This window comes from Zosterops lateralis, assembly GCF_965231275.1.
Source record: "Zosterops lateralis genome assembly, chromosome: 6".
In the NCBI taxonomy this organism is placed as follows: domain Eukaryota; kingdom Metazoa; phylum Chordata; class Aves; order Passeriformes; family Zosteropidae; genus Zosterops; species Zosterops lateralis.
The window spans coordinates 21,851,964-21,865,578 of record NC_139761.1 but is presented as its reverse complement, the minus strand read 5'-3'; the positions used below and the strand labels follow the sequence as shown (position 1 = coordinate 21,865,578).

The 13,615-nt window shown below is 53.6% G+C and overlaps 2 protein-coding genes across 2 annotated transcripts in view; one reads left to right on the top strand and one right to left on the bottom strand.

Annotated features, from left to right (window-relative positions):
* The window catches only part of TMEM63C (transmembrane protein 63C), a 31,997-nt gene extending 29,413 nt beyond the window's left edge, over positions 1 to 2,584 (top strand). The window contains exons 22-24 of the mRNA XM_083862665.1: positions 107 to 222; positions 371 to 442; positions 524 to 2,584. Of these exons, the coding sequence (XP_083718791.1) occupies positions 107 to 222; positions 371 to 442; positions 524 to 736 (401 nt within the window). The 3' untranslated portion in view covers positions 737 to 2,584. The remainder of the gene's footprint in view (positions 1 to 106; positions 223 to 370; positions 443 to 523) is intronic.
* Positions 2,585 to 4,867: 2,283 nt separating this feature from the next.
* NGB (neuroglobin) lies at positions 4,868 to 11,174 on the bottom strand (the record flags this gene model as incomplete). The annotated part of the gene is made up of 4 exons (XM_083864241.1): positions 4,868 to 6,997; positions 8,138 to 8,257; positions 9,629 to 9,740; positions 11,068 to 11,174. 4 exons carry the CDS (start codon positions 11,172 to 11,174, stop codon positions 6,851 to 6,853), a joined length of 486 nt encoding a protein of 161 aa, XP_083720367.1. The 3' UTR covers positions 4,868 to 6,850.
* Positions 11,175 to 13,615: the final 2,441 nt, after the last annotated feature.

Here is a 13,615-nt window from a genome sequence, read left to right as displayed (position 1 = left end):
GATTGAGAGTTTGTAAAACCTGAAGCAGGCACTACCCTGGGGCTCAGCTGGATATGCAGCAGGTTCTTGTAGGCTTATATGCTGCCCCAGTGTCTCTGTGCTCTAGGTCCCACCCGGCCTGTCACCCTCTTCACTTTTGTGGTCCTCCTTTCCTGCATCGTCTTCTCCTTCTTTGGCCTCTGCCTGAAGAAGCTGCAGCCACGGAAACCCTCTAGCTACCAGGTGAGTGCAGACAGCCACCAACTCTGTTCCTTCACCCCAGTGCATCCCCTCCTTGCTTGCCACGGGGACCTGAGATAACACCTTGGCTGTCACTAGCCAAAGCTGGGTCCCCCAAACCATGATTTCCTCATGGCCTCCTTCTCCTCAGATGTCTGACCAGTCTGAGGGCGCCTTCAATGACGTGGAGCGGAGCAGCGTTTCCTCCACCCCTAACTCCAATGTGAGTACCCCTCCACAGCCCTGCTGTGGCCACCTGCTCTTGGTTCCCTGGGTCCTGATGGCCCACTGCCCCCTGGGGCAGCTCTTTGTGGCCACTGTCCTGCAGGAGCCTGAGCTGAGCCTGACACCGGCAGCCTCTCCGGCGCACCAGTCCTATGGCACGATGGGCAACCACCTGGAGCCAGTGGAGGATGGGGAGGATGGGGGCCTGCAGAGCTTCGAGACAGAGCTGGAGACAGTGGAGGGTGAATACAGGAGCGGCCCCGTCATAGAGAGCCAGGCTCGCTACCAGTGAACTTCCCCTCCACAGGCTGAGAACAGACTGCTGAGAGCAGAGGACGTGCCATGGGGCAGGAAGGAGCCTTCCCTGCACTGGTGGGGGCCACCTTGCTAATGGGGCAGGGGGTGACAGAACTGGTGTGAGGGAGAGACCCCATTGCATGGGCAGTGGCAGGAGGCTCTGATTGTCCTTCCAGCTGCCTGCGCTGGCTGAGCCCCCTAGGGTCCCCCTGTCCCCACCTCTTCCAGCACACAGTGGCGAAGAGGGGGTGTAGCAGTATAGGGAGAGGGTCTCTCTGAGAGGCCATGCTTTTGGGGGCAGGAGGGAGGCCCTGGACCCTCTGAGAGGAGGAAGCAGCCCAGACAGCCCAGATGAATGTGCCAGGCACCACACTGTCCTCCAGGTCCTCAGTGGCAAGGGCCAGCCACCCCTAACCCTTGGATCTCACTCCATCCACCCACTGCTCAGGCAGCTGTCCTGCTGCCTTCCCTGCTGCTGGCCTGCAGGCTGCTGCCTGCCCCTGCTTTGCCCATTTTAGCAGGGACTGCTGACTTGTGTGTCTTTTAGTGGGGGAGTTGAGTGTCTCTACATCTGCCACCAGAGCCCCTACATGAGCACCAACAACCCTGCACCATGGCAGGCATCAAATGCAAGCCCAGCTCTTCCTCAACCTCCCACTCCATCCCCCCATCTTGCTGCACAATGCCTGTGCCCTTGACCGCTTGGGGAGAAGTGGGAGGGCAAGAGACAAGTGTGTTTAATGACTTTGAGAATAGCACCTTGTCACTCCTCTTCCCTGGCAGGACCCCATTGTGCTCATGCTCTCACTGGGGCTGTCTGTGGGACCCAGAACAGGTCTGTCCTAATGCAACAGAACAGGGGAGACAGGTGGAGATTAGCCTGGAGTTCCAGGTCCTTCTGGTCCACCACATCCTGCCTGCTCTTGTCCACAAGCTGCAGCTGTGGGACGCTCCCCCAGTAGTCACACTGTCTCTCCAGTGTGAGTCCTGCTGTGATTAGTGTAAATGTGCCATTACCTGCCCAGACAGCATCCCTGGAGTTTTCCAGCTCATCCAGAGTAGCTGTGGTGGCCCCTGGGACAAGAGTTTATCCTCATCCTGCTCAGCTCCTCTCCCACCATAGTCCACCTGGGCATGTTGCTCCTCACTCAGCCCTGCTTTGGCCTCAGAGCTGATTTTCCTGTCCCTGATTCTCCTGCTAGCTTCAGAGCAACTAGAGTTGCCACCACCCCAGGGCAGTGCAGGGAGGGAAGGGAGGAAAGTTCAGCTCTGCCAGCACCAGGGTTGCTGGTATGGGGAGTGCTGTTGTGCAAAGGCAGATGCTCAGCCAAGGCACTGGTTAGCATTAGTAGTGCCACCGGGAGGAGGGGTAGTGTACCAGTTCTGGGCTGAGGAGGAGGTTAAAAGGCAGCCCAGCAGTGAGAGCATCAAGGGGGCCCTTAGGACATTCCTGTGGGGCTGGTGGGTTTCCGCTCAGCCAGCTGGCAGTCCCATGGCCCCCATCCCACCTGCTCCTGCATGCTGGGGCGGTGGCTGCAGCACACTTGCCACACAGTGGTTGCCTCGGGGGAGCCTTGAGCTCAGATGCACCCTTCCTACCCAAAAAAGTTCCATGGAGGGTTTGTGGCCTCTTGAGCAGGTGTCCCCGTGGCTGCCCATGGCTCAGCTGCTCCCCTCACTGCCTGCCTGCTCCAGAGGCAGCCCCAAGCAGGGCATGGGGATGCTGGTGGCTTCTCTGAGGGTAGAAGCAAGTGCCTGCTAGTGGCACTGTGTCCTCAGGAGCTCAGGCTGCTGGTCTGATTGCCCTTGGCTGCCCCACTGTAGGAATGTGCCAGAGGTCTGTACCTTCTCGTGATTTATTGCTATGACCGTGCCTTGAATAAAATTACTTCACCCAGCTGCTGCCTGGCGTCATCACCCCTGTGCGTCTTTCCTGGCACTGGTGTAGGGGGAACTCTTGCCACTGGAGCCTTTTCCCACCTATGAGCTGCTTTTGACCTTGCTTGGGGATGTCCTACAGAGGCTTCAGTGGCAAGGAGACTGCTTGGACATATCCCCACCTCCAGACAGCCCACTATGATCCCCATAAAAACAAACCCCAGCAAGTGGGCAGAAGCAGCAAAGTTTCAGGATTGGAAGAGCAGCTCACCATGTCCCAGATAAACTGGCACAGCCCTTGGCACCATCCCTCTATTGGGGATGGGTTGCAGTCCTGGGACCCTCATGTGCCTTTCTTGCCCACCTTCTGTCAGGGGTCATTCCATTGGCAGAGCTGGCTCAGAACACCACCAAAGGTGCAGATGCTGCTTGAAGGTAGCAAGAGGGTGGCCTGGAGCCCCTCTGCAAGCACAGCAAGGGTCAGGGGGAATCCATACCATCTGAGGATGGAGCAGATGTTCCCAAAGCTGAACTACCCACCAGCAAATCCCAGGGAAGGGGGTGAACACCATTTTGGAAGTCCTTCTCTAGATTTTGAGAGAACAGTACTCTCTTCTGCCCTCCTCCCTCCCAAAATACACACTATTTTAACCTGAATTCTTGCTTCAATGATTTGCCTCTGGTTTCAGCAGGTTCCTCCTGCTGGCTCCTCCACAGCTTCCCCGAGGTGAGCCCTGCTCCTCTAGTTTAGGGCACAGGGCAGAAGGAATGGGGAGGGCTTCCCTTTGGGTGAAAAACTGGAAAATTAAAAACCCACCGCATGCCCCTAGAAAGGCTCCCCATGGTTTGTAATGAGTGGTAAACAGAGTTAACACAGGGCTTGCTGTGCCGGGGAGCTGGGCAGGAGCTCTGGCTGCGAGCCAAGGGCTGTGATTGCTGTAATTGCCGCCGGTGGCAGCTTTCCCTGCCCTCACACCGGGAAGCTCATCCCGGCCGAGTGTGGGGGCGTCAGCCTCATCACTCTGCACCTCTGCCTTGAAACCCGCTCAGGAACCCGCCCCCGGATTGCAACCTGCGCGCTCAGAATCCCTCCCAGCCGGGGCCCAGCAATCGCATGGAGTCTGCCAGTGTGTCAGCTGGTGGCAGGCAGTGACAGGAGCACCCCACTGGGCAGCAGCCACAGCAAAGGGGCAGTCTGTGGGAGCCGTGGCAAACCTCCCTGCTGGCACAGGCAGTCAAAGAGAGGAGTGCCTCTGGAGGCTGCCATGCCAGCCCTTCCCTGCAGTGCCAGGTTTGGGCTCCCACCACCAGTCTTGAGGCCGGGAAGAGCTGGAAAACTTATTTTATCAATGACCCAAAGGGGGTATTTCTCTGATTCAGATCTCTGCTGTTCTCCTTGCCCCTCACAGCCCATCAAACCTTGCCTTGTGGAACAAGCCCATCCTAAATGAGCAGCATGGCTCTCCCAGGATGCTTCCCCTTCTCTCCTGTGCCAGGGCTGGGATTTCCAGCCTTTGGGAGATGCTATTACAGACCCTGAGCTGGCTTCCCCACTCTAGGCACCATTCTTCAGTATCAAGTGCCCAGCTCTCACAGGGCTGGAAACCCATCGTATCAAAGCTAGAAAACGCTAAAAGCCAGAACCTGCATCCTCACCAGCTGCTCCCTGGGCAGGGCTGCTGGAGTGACTCCTCAGTCCAGCTGGCAGGGTGAATGATGCTCCATGGAGCCAGACAGGACTTTGTTATGAGGCCATGCTCTGCTGCTGCAGATGACCACCAGTGGGTAACCAGCAGCAAGTCACCAGCAATAGTGAGCCAATGCTATGTCAAAAAACAAAAGCAGCAGCTGAACAACAGAAAAGGAATTTTTAGGCTGATTGCTTAAAATTCTGATTCCACTAGAGATCATTATATTTGAAGGGTCTGAGCAATCAGTAGCAGCGTGTCTCTGTTAGCCCCTTCACTGCTCACCCATTCAATTACCAAGCAGAAAAGCTCCCAACATGCTTTTGCTGGTGGATGCCTTCTCATGTCAGCTGCATTACACAAGTGCTCCCAGTGACCAATATCGCCAAAGCTAGAATCAAGAAGAAACCAATAAACCCCTCTCTGTCATACTGTTTTTCTGGTCTGCTTGGGCCTTTTATATTAAAATAAACACAAGGCATCAAAACCAGCTAAGACTCACTGTTGTTTTTTAATAAACAGTACAGCTGGGTATAAGAGGCACACAGACTAGTTCAGTTCTCTTGGGAGTTACACAAAATGTGGCACAGAAGAGCAGAAGTCAAGGAGCTGGGAAAGTTAGAGGGAGCAGGGATGGTTTGGGCAGTAATACCCACACCCCACCCATCACACAGCTGCCTACTTGTCACATGGAGCCAGAAGGTGTCCCACTCCCATGATGCTGAAGGCTGATGCCCCATAACAGGGTTGCAAAGAGGACATCCCCATTCCCAAACCCTCCTGCCCCATACCATGCCATCAAAGCTAGTGTCTTGGCCCAGCCCCAGCTCCTCCATCACTCACTGCTGGGTGTAAGAATGGGGAGGACTTCACCTGACCCAGCTGATGGAGAGCCATGGACCAGGATGCAGGGCCGCCACCTTTGCAGGGCTGCAGAGGCTGAACATGGTACCATGGGGAGGACAAGGAATGTGAGGATATTCACCTGTTTCACAAAAACCTGTTAGCTTGCCTCCCAAACACAGCTGGATGGCTTTTTGCCTGCTGGAAGCCCTTGGCTACCATCAAACCTGGCGGCACTAGAGACTCATCTCACAGGGCACCTCATCATCCCCTCCATTGGCACAGGCCTAGGAGTCCTCAGTTAAATTGAGCAGGCAGCCTTCTCCTGCCCCTGAATGGAGGACATCTGAGAACAGGAGGAATGTGTCCTCAGAACAGGACCATCTCAGACCTTAACACTTCCTCCTGTCCTGAAGAAGAGGCAAAAAAAAGGGTGCTGCCTGTAACTAAATAATTTCCCCATGTCCTTGCTCTGGGGTTAGTGGTGGCTAGAAACATGGTTCTGCTTGTTCCACAATGACTTCCCCATAAAGATGAACTCTTCCTCAAAGTCTCAGATTCAGCCCCTTCACAGAGCCCTCAGGTGCTGCCTCTCAGCAGTTTTTTTGGGATTTCTTCTAGCAGATGCTATCTCCTCACTCCTGTGAGGGTGAGGAACTCTGCAGATGGGCACTGTGAGCAGCTGGGAAGCACTCCAGATTCTGACAGCATCAGCAGAAAGATTCCAGCTATGCTTCCTCTGGCCAAGAGCCACAATTTCTGGAAGCTGTTGCTATGACATGATTGCAACCTTCATTTTTATTTTAAGACATCTTTTCCTTGGATTTACTTTATTTTCCTTAACACAAAGCAGTAAACAGACATTGCTACTGCTGCTGTTGCTGCTGCATTTCAAATGGCTCTAAGGTTAAACCAGCTGGCCAAATCAACACAAAGCCTTTCAGCTGGCAGCCCAAGCCTGCTAAACGTAGTCTCACCTTGGGATTAATGTGACACCACTGCCTGAAGCATCCCTAGGAAACCTACTGGGTTGTGGCCAACCTGACACAGGATCCCATCCAGGCCAGAGGCAAAGCAGAAGAAAGCACCAGGATTAACCATCTGGTAATGATATATTGCTGAAGGGAAAGGGGGAAAACTCTCTGCGAGGTTTGAGGACAGCCACGTGGTGTGACCAGCCTTGCTCTCTTGCTGCCTTTTGACCTGGATGGAGCCAAATCTGCCGCTGCCACAGCTTAACCAGGTACAGCAGCACAGGAGGACTGAGCAGTGTCAGACCTGGCAGGTTAAGCACAGAAAATAGGATTTTGGGCAAATAAGCCCAAGAGGCCTATACCAGCTGTCACCTAGCTTGGGTGGGTATCAAGAGGAGGGAAGATGAGCAAGCTAAAACCCAGAGTAGGTACATGGGTGTTGATGTTCCTGAAGGAACTTGGGGGAGGGTGGCATACCTGTGCTGTGGCACTGCCAGGCTTCACTGCAGGGACATGCCCTGCCAGCCCTTAGCAAAGGCAGAGACACGCTTGTGTTGAAGCAGGGTGGAACCACGTGAGAGCCCCACAGCATGTGGCAAGTGGCAGAGGCAGCCCATGGGCTGGTGCACACAGAAAGACAGAGGTGGGGAGAGGCAAGAAGTGTGGCGTGAGACTCCCCGTGGTCAGGAGTGCTGCATGGTCAGGGATAGGGACAGCTGGCAGGATCTAGTCCCCTTCTGGGAGGGTCTCCCAGCCACGTTGCATGGCTTTCACCACAGCATTGTAGAGTTTGCTCCAAGCTTCCTGCACCTCTGGGCTGAAGGCAGCACCAAGGCATTTCTCCAGCATGTACAGCAAGGACTCGCCAACAGTCTGCAAACCAAACAAGGAGGTGTCAAGCTCAGCACCAGAGGATGACATGTAGTCCATTGCTCACTTCGCCACCTGTATTGACTTCTCTAATTTCAGGGCACCTGCTCCTCTTCCACCAACAGTACCAGGCTCCTCCAGTCCCTGGCTTGTCAGAGGGGGCCCAGAAGCAGCCCATGTCATCCTCTTGCCCTGCCCTATGCTGGCCTTCACCATGCACAAGTTCAGAGTGGGAGTCAGGGAGCAAGGGCTGACACTGCACATGTAACACCAGGGGAGAGGTACACATCCAGTTTCTGTGGCTCCCAGGTGCAGGTAACTGGCCCTATCTCTTGGCATAGCAGTGGAGCAGCAGAGCTGAGCAATGCCCTGATGTCAGCAGAGTGGATCAGACCCCACGCTGGATGTTTAGGGCATGTCTCAGTGCCTCTCAGGCTTCTCCACAGGGCACTGCTCCTCACAGAGCTGTGAGCAGCCCCATGCAGGAGCACCCCCACATTGAGTGCAGAGCTGGTGGGGATCACTACCCCATCACTGCTCCATCTGAAGAGAACAAAAGCTAGCAATATCAGGAATGAGCCATGTGTGGGTTACAAAGCTTTTCTCCAACCTGCCCTTCCCCACTGTATTTCTGTCCATGCTTGACAGCAGGAGAGGAGTAATCAAGGGTTTAATATGGAAGACACTTGGGTGTTACTGGCATGGAGGAAGCAGGGGCTGAGGTGCCACAACTCCATCCCAGTGCAGACACAGAGAGGTGGATGCTCCCTTTTTCAGGTGTGGTGAGGTTTGCTCAGAGCATTAGATGAAAAGGATCCAGGGCAAAAGCTGAGCCGGCCGCTCTGTGGCACAGGAAAGACTCTAGTGTCCTAAACCATGGTCCTCTTCAAACAGTGGAAATGCTTTGCCCCCATCTATCCTTCCTGCCTGGGCTTACTGGGCAAGGGCAGAAAACAAGAGACACTCAAAGGTTCCCTCACTGAGGCAGTGTCACTACATCAGTATCAGCACCTTAGACAGGCTGCCCTGAGCCATCAGCTTTCTCTCCAGATAGCTGAACCCAGAGGAGAGATGGGGACGGCTGAGGATTGCAGGCAGGGGTCAACAAACAAAGCCACAGTGAGACAAGAGAGAACACCTCACCGAGAAAGACTCAACCTTCACACCAACTGCCTGGTGCTTCTTGCCAAGGTTGCAGAGATACTCTTCCAGGCAGGACAAGTTCTCCAGGTGGCTCACAGCAGCATCAATCACCAGCATCACCTACCACAGGAGCAGAAAGGCAGAGTGGCATTAACACAAAGGTTCAGCTTCCCTCCCAGCTGACACTCTACTTCACCTTTGTCAGCCTGATCCCCTCCCAGCCCAGATGCCCTCTGAGCTTTTCTTTCCTCTGCTGTGATCCATGTGTCACATCAGTGAGGCTGGCAGCAGCACACACCACATCCTTCCATGGGACACTACCAGAGCTGCTGCACAGCAGGCAGCACTGCTGACCACGCTGTCCCAGAGGGGATAAACAGCCCTACAGCAAAGCAGTTGCAGGTTAAGGCCAAAAGCTGATGCATTAATTACAACTCCTAGGACCCCAGGACAACTGCATGGGAACTCTTGAGCTGGTCTGGTAAAACATATACGATAGTCTCTCAGGAGCATTAAGAGTCAAATGGAAACAGGACAGAAAGGATTTAATGAAGGATGAAGGGAACAGACACAACAAATTAGAAGAAGAGATTAAAGCCAGGGCACGGTTAGCTTGGCAAAGCCAAGAGGTGATAGAATTGTGCCCTGTAATTTCAACAGGCAATTTATCTCCAACAAGAGTGAAGAACTCAAAGCAATAATGTTAATTTTGCCAATAAAGAGAGGCTGGAAAATAACAAAAAGCTTGCAGCTATCAGAGGAGCTCAGTCCTGAAACAGCCTCTTAACAAGGAATAAAGACAGGCAAGCAAAGCACCAGACTTGTTTAAAGATGGAGCCAGGCAGTTTATGAAGCCAAGTATCTGCAAGCCAAGGCTGTGCTTTGTCCCAGTGTGGCTTCTCTTCAGGGTTCAGCAAAGGGTCTCTGCTGCACCAGGTGTACTGTGCATGCATGAGCCTCTCCTCAGCTGCTCCTTTCTCTGTTTGAGGGGGAGGGGAATGTGTACTGCAGCACTCCCTTGGAGGCTCTCTGAGAGGTGCTGTGGGCCTTCTGGTTCTGTGGCTGCACCAACAACCTCTCCACAGCAGTGGGGCCAGGGTAGCACTGCCCAGCTCTGTGCCACCTCCTGGTCAGCATGTGGCCAAGCAGAGAGCTTCAGTCCTCATCAGGACACAGGTGAGCTCCCTGAGGCACCTCCACAGTAGGAGATTCTTTCAGCCTTCACAGGAAGCAATCCACTCTCAGATGAGGGCATGGAAACAAGCATGGTGCCACTTAGCCATCATAACCTATCTTCTCATCCCCTCCCCACTGTTGTAGGACACTTTGTCCTGGCCTTCTGCTAGCCTGAGTAACCCCCTGCAGTTACCATCACAGGAGGAGACTTCCCATGTGTTCCCTGGTCAGACATACCACAGTCCCAAACCATTGCCTAAGAGTTTCTTCCTCCGTGGAGACTGTGCTCCAGCCATGCCACAGCCCGTCTCTCACCTTCCTGATGTGATCCAGGAACTCAGGGGCAGAGAGGCACTCCTGAGGGCTGGCAAACTGCTTGCAGTTGTACTGGAAAAGGGGCAGCAGGTCAGGATCCAAGTCAAACAACCTGCAACAGCAAGAAAGAACACCCCATCATCTCACTTCCTCAGCTTTATTTAAAGCCCTACTCACCCCATCAGCAGCACACCCACAGCTCACTTCTGCCTCCCTTCCCACCTACTGATCCCTCCCCATCTGTAAAAGATCCAAAAGTTCTGAAAAGTTTTTGTTTGGGGCAATCCATATTACCTATACAAAACCAAAAAGTTTTCTGTTTCTTTAGCCCATAACCCCAGCTCTCTGATACATATTTATGGCACCTGAGAACTAGTCCCAACCCTCTGGAATTCCTCCCAGCCTGGCCCTTCTCCTCAAAGTCTCAGCTGTTGTCTTAACTATTTCCATTCCCACTTTTTGATTCCTTCAAACTCAAAAGCTCCCAAATCAGGGATGAGCTCCAGGAGCCATCTGGACCAAGGGGGCATGTACAAACTCAGCTGGTGCCCCGCTCCCCGACACCATCACCAGCTCCCATTCTCTCTCCCCCTGCTCCCTGCCCCATCCTCCCCTGCCAGTGTATGTCAGCAGCCACACAGGTAGATATAACAGGCCACAGGTAATTCAGGCAAGCCAGTCTCTCTTCTCCTCGTCCTGCACATTAAACTACTGCACCCCTCTCCCCACACTGTTGTCACTGCTTTAGTCCTGCTCTGGGAGATTTGGATCCCTCTCGCTCTGGAAACTGCTCATCAACTCTCCAATTGTCCTTTTTAAACGACTTTTCACTGATTTTTCCTTTTTTCTCTTCACATAATTGAAAGATTAATCTGCTGAGGAGAAGCAAGAAGCTGGGTATCAGCCATTCCACCCGGCGCACCATTTCCTCTGCCCTGGACTGACTCCCTCCCCTGCGGCCAGGTCGGTGCTGGGGCTGCACAGCACTTCCCTGGTCAGGGAATGCTCGGCCGGCCCCTTCCACACACCGGTGGGAGCCAAGCGGACACACAGCCCTTGGAAGAGCAGAAATCGCGGTGACGAGGCCGGGGACGAGCGGGCACAAACCCACAAAACCCGCCCGCCGCTTCTCTCTCACTCTCCGTCTCCGCGTGGCAAAGTTGTCACTCGCGAAGGAGGGAAAGGCAGGGCAGAGCGCGGAGCGGAGCCAGCCCTGCCCCACGGCACCGCTGCACCACGGCACCTGCGGCTTGGCTTCGGCTCCTGGCGGACCGCCAGCCACGGGAGGGGAGGGGAGCCGCTCAGGAGCCATCGCCGAGCACGGGGACGCGTTTCTCTCCAAGAAGCGGAGCCGTCCATCCCTCCCGCACGGGCCGGTGAGGCAGGCAGGGGCCGGCACCGGGGTGTCGGGGTGTCGGTGTCCGCATCGCGCCGCTCACCTGGTGAAGAGGACGAGGCCGTGCTGCACGGGGCTGCCGCTCACCCGCTGCCAGCTCTCCCGGATCAGCGCTCGCTGCCCGCCCGACAGCGGCATCCCGCTCTCCATGGCGGGGGCCCTGCCCGAGGCGAGGCGCTGGCACCGCGGCTCCGTGGGCGGAGGGGCCGGCGAGCTGTGGCCGCCCGCCCCTCGCTCCGCCGGGAGCGCCCGCGCTGCCCCCGCGCCCCCCGCCACCGCCGCACCCGCTCCGCCCGCCACTGCCCCGGCCGGGAAAGGAAGATACGACCATCTCACAGAGTATTGCCCACTCGGGGGAAGGAAGGAAGGAAGGAAAAGAAGGAAAGGAAGGAAAGGAAAGGAAGGAAAGGAAGGAAAAGGAAGGAAAGGAAGGAAGGAAAAGGAAGGAAAGGAAAGGAAAGGAAAGGAAAGGAAAGGAAAGGAAAGGAAAGGAAAGGAAAGGAAAGGAAAGGAAAGGAAAGGAAAGGAAAGGAAAGGAAAGGAAAGGAAAGGAAAGGAAAGGAAAGGAAAGGAAAGGAAAGGAAAGGAAAGGAAAGGAAAGGAAAGGAAAGGAAAGGAAAGGAAAGGAAAGGAAAGGAAAGGAAAGGAAAGGAAAGGAAAGGAAAGGAAAGGAAAGGAAAGGAAAGGAAAGGAAAGGAAAGGAAAGGAAAGGAAAGGAAAGGAAAGGAAAGGAAAGTCCCGAGCCCACGGGGCAGAACAGAAAGTTCAGCTGGTTCACGGTTGACATTTCCCATCGTCCTGATTTTACAGCAGAGCAGAGCCATGCCACCGGGACCTGGCCAGCTTCACTCACCATCAGCACAGCTCCTTGTGAGTGTAACATTGCTTGGGAGGGCCTCAGGGATGCTCCATAGCATCCTCTTACTCTTGGCCACTTCCACTGAGACTCTGGATGCCACACAGCCACCTGCTATCTCCACAGGCAGATGAAGTCTAGACACTGCAAGGTATGTGTCTAATTTAAGGCTAATTATGCCAGCTGAAGCCAGCAAAGTTGTTAATAACAGATGAGAAGACATGACATCTTTGTCAAATGTGTTCAGGATGCAGAGATTCTCTTTGCTGTTCAGACACTACTTAATTTGGCCCCAGGATCTACTCAGCACAGTGGAAAAAAAAAGCAAGAAAAGGCAAATGAGGTCTCAAGCAACACAAGGGAAGTCAGGAAAGTTAAGGTTTTCAGAAGGACGAGAGCAATATAAAGTGCAACTAATACTGAAACCATCACAGTCTGCACCAAAATAACAATTGTGTTGATCTTATTACAAGTCCTGCTTCTGTACGTCAGACTTATTTCTGGTAATCAGGAGAAAAGACAGAAGCCTCCGACCCATCCCAGGGTACACTGACTTAGTGTAGGCAGAAAGGAGGCTCTTCTTGTGGGAGAATTGAAAACATTCCCCAGGAGGAGACAAGTTCAAAGGCTCAATGTTATGCTCTCAGCCCCAGCTTGTCTCCCAGGGGCATTTCTCCTATAGACCTCTAGTGACAGCACTGACTGCAGTGACAGCAGGAAGCCACCCAGGATGGCTCTGCAAGTGCCAGAATAAATTACCTGTTTTCTCAGGATTTTGAGACCTCACGTTCTCAGCCCAGGCCAGACAAGATGCTGCATAGGAAAAGCTCCACATGCTTTAAAGGAAGCTGAAGAACCCTGTCCTAAAGTTGGGCACTTGAAGGAAGAGTCCAACAAACTCCAAAACAAACAAACAAACAAAACCTCTCAGATGGGACTAAGGAGTCAGATAAAACAGTATCTTAACTGTGTGGTTTCAAAGGGCATATTCACATGGGCTGATAAGTCACTGCCATGATAACCACTGAAGCAGCAAGGAGCCTGAAAGGAAATACAGGGTTAATCTGAGCAGGGTGGAGAAGACCAGCCCAGCAGTGCCAATGCAAACATTAACCTTTAGCTATCTTGCAGCTGATCAAGCAAACCAGCAATGAGCATGAAGTGTCATCCTTTGTCATCTGTGCAAGGTATTCTGACATTTCAGCCAGTTATCACAACCATGCAGACATGGAGCTTCACCAGAGGCCTGGCTGGACAGTTCAGCCTGGCCCTGCTAACAATAAAGGGTAGAACAGATAGGCAGTGGTGTGCTGCCAGGGTACTGGAAAGGAGCATGGAGAGTCATCCCAGGCCACAGGATACTGAGGAGCAGAGTTGAAGCACATATGTGCAGTCAGAGCAGCAGCCAAGGCTGATTATTTGCCTAACAACGTTTTGAATACATTCAGAGCTGGCTGATAGTAAGGAAGAGAAACTCCACAAAAGCAAGTTGTAATTAAGAGTAATCAGTTCCTGCAGATTTGTTGGGATGTGTGACACCTTTCCTCCCATTCACATAGGGCACCATATCAGCTACCCTATCCCAGGGCAACAACAAAGTACAGGTTCAGCCATAGTTTCTGATAGAAAGGGTGTCTCAGACAACAGCAGTGAAGCTGTGATGGCAAAAGAAAACAGTGGCTCTTGTCCAGAATGTTCCCCCTGAACCATCCCTCTGTGCTGCAGGTGGCAGCTG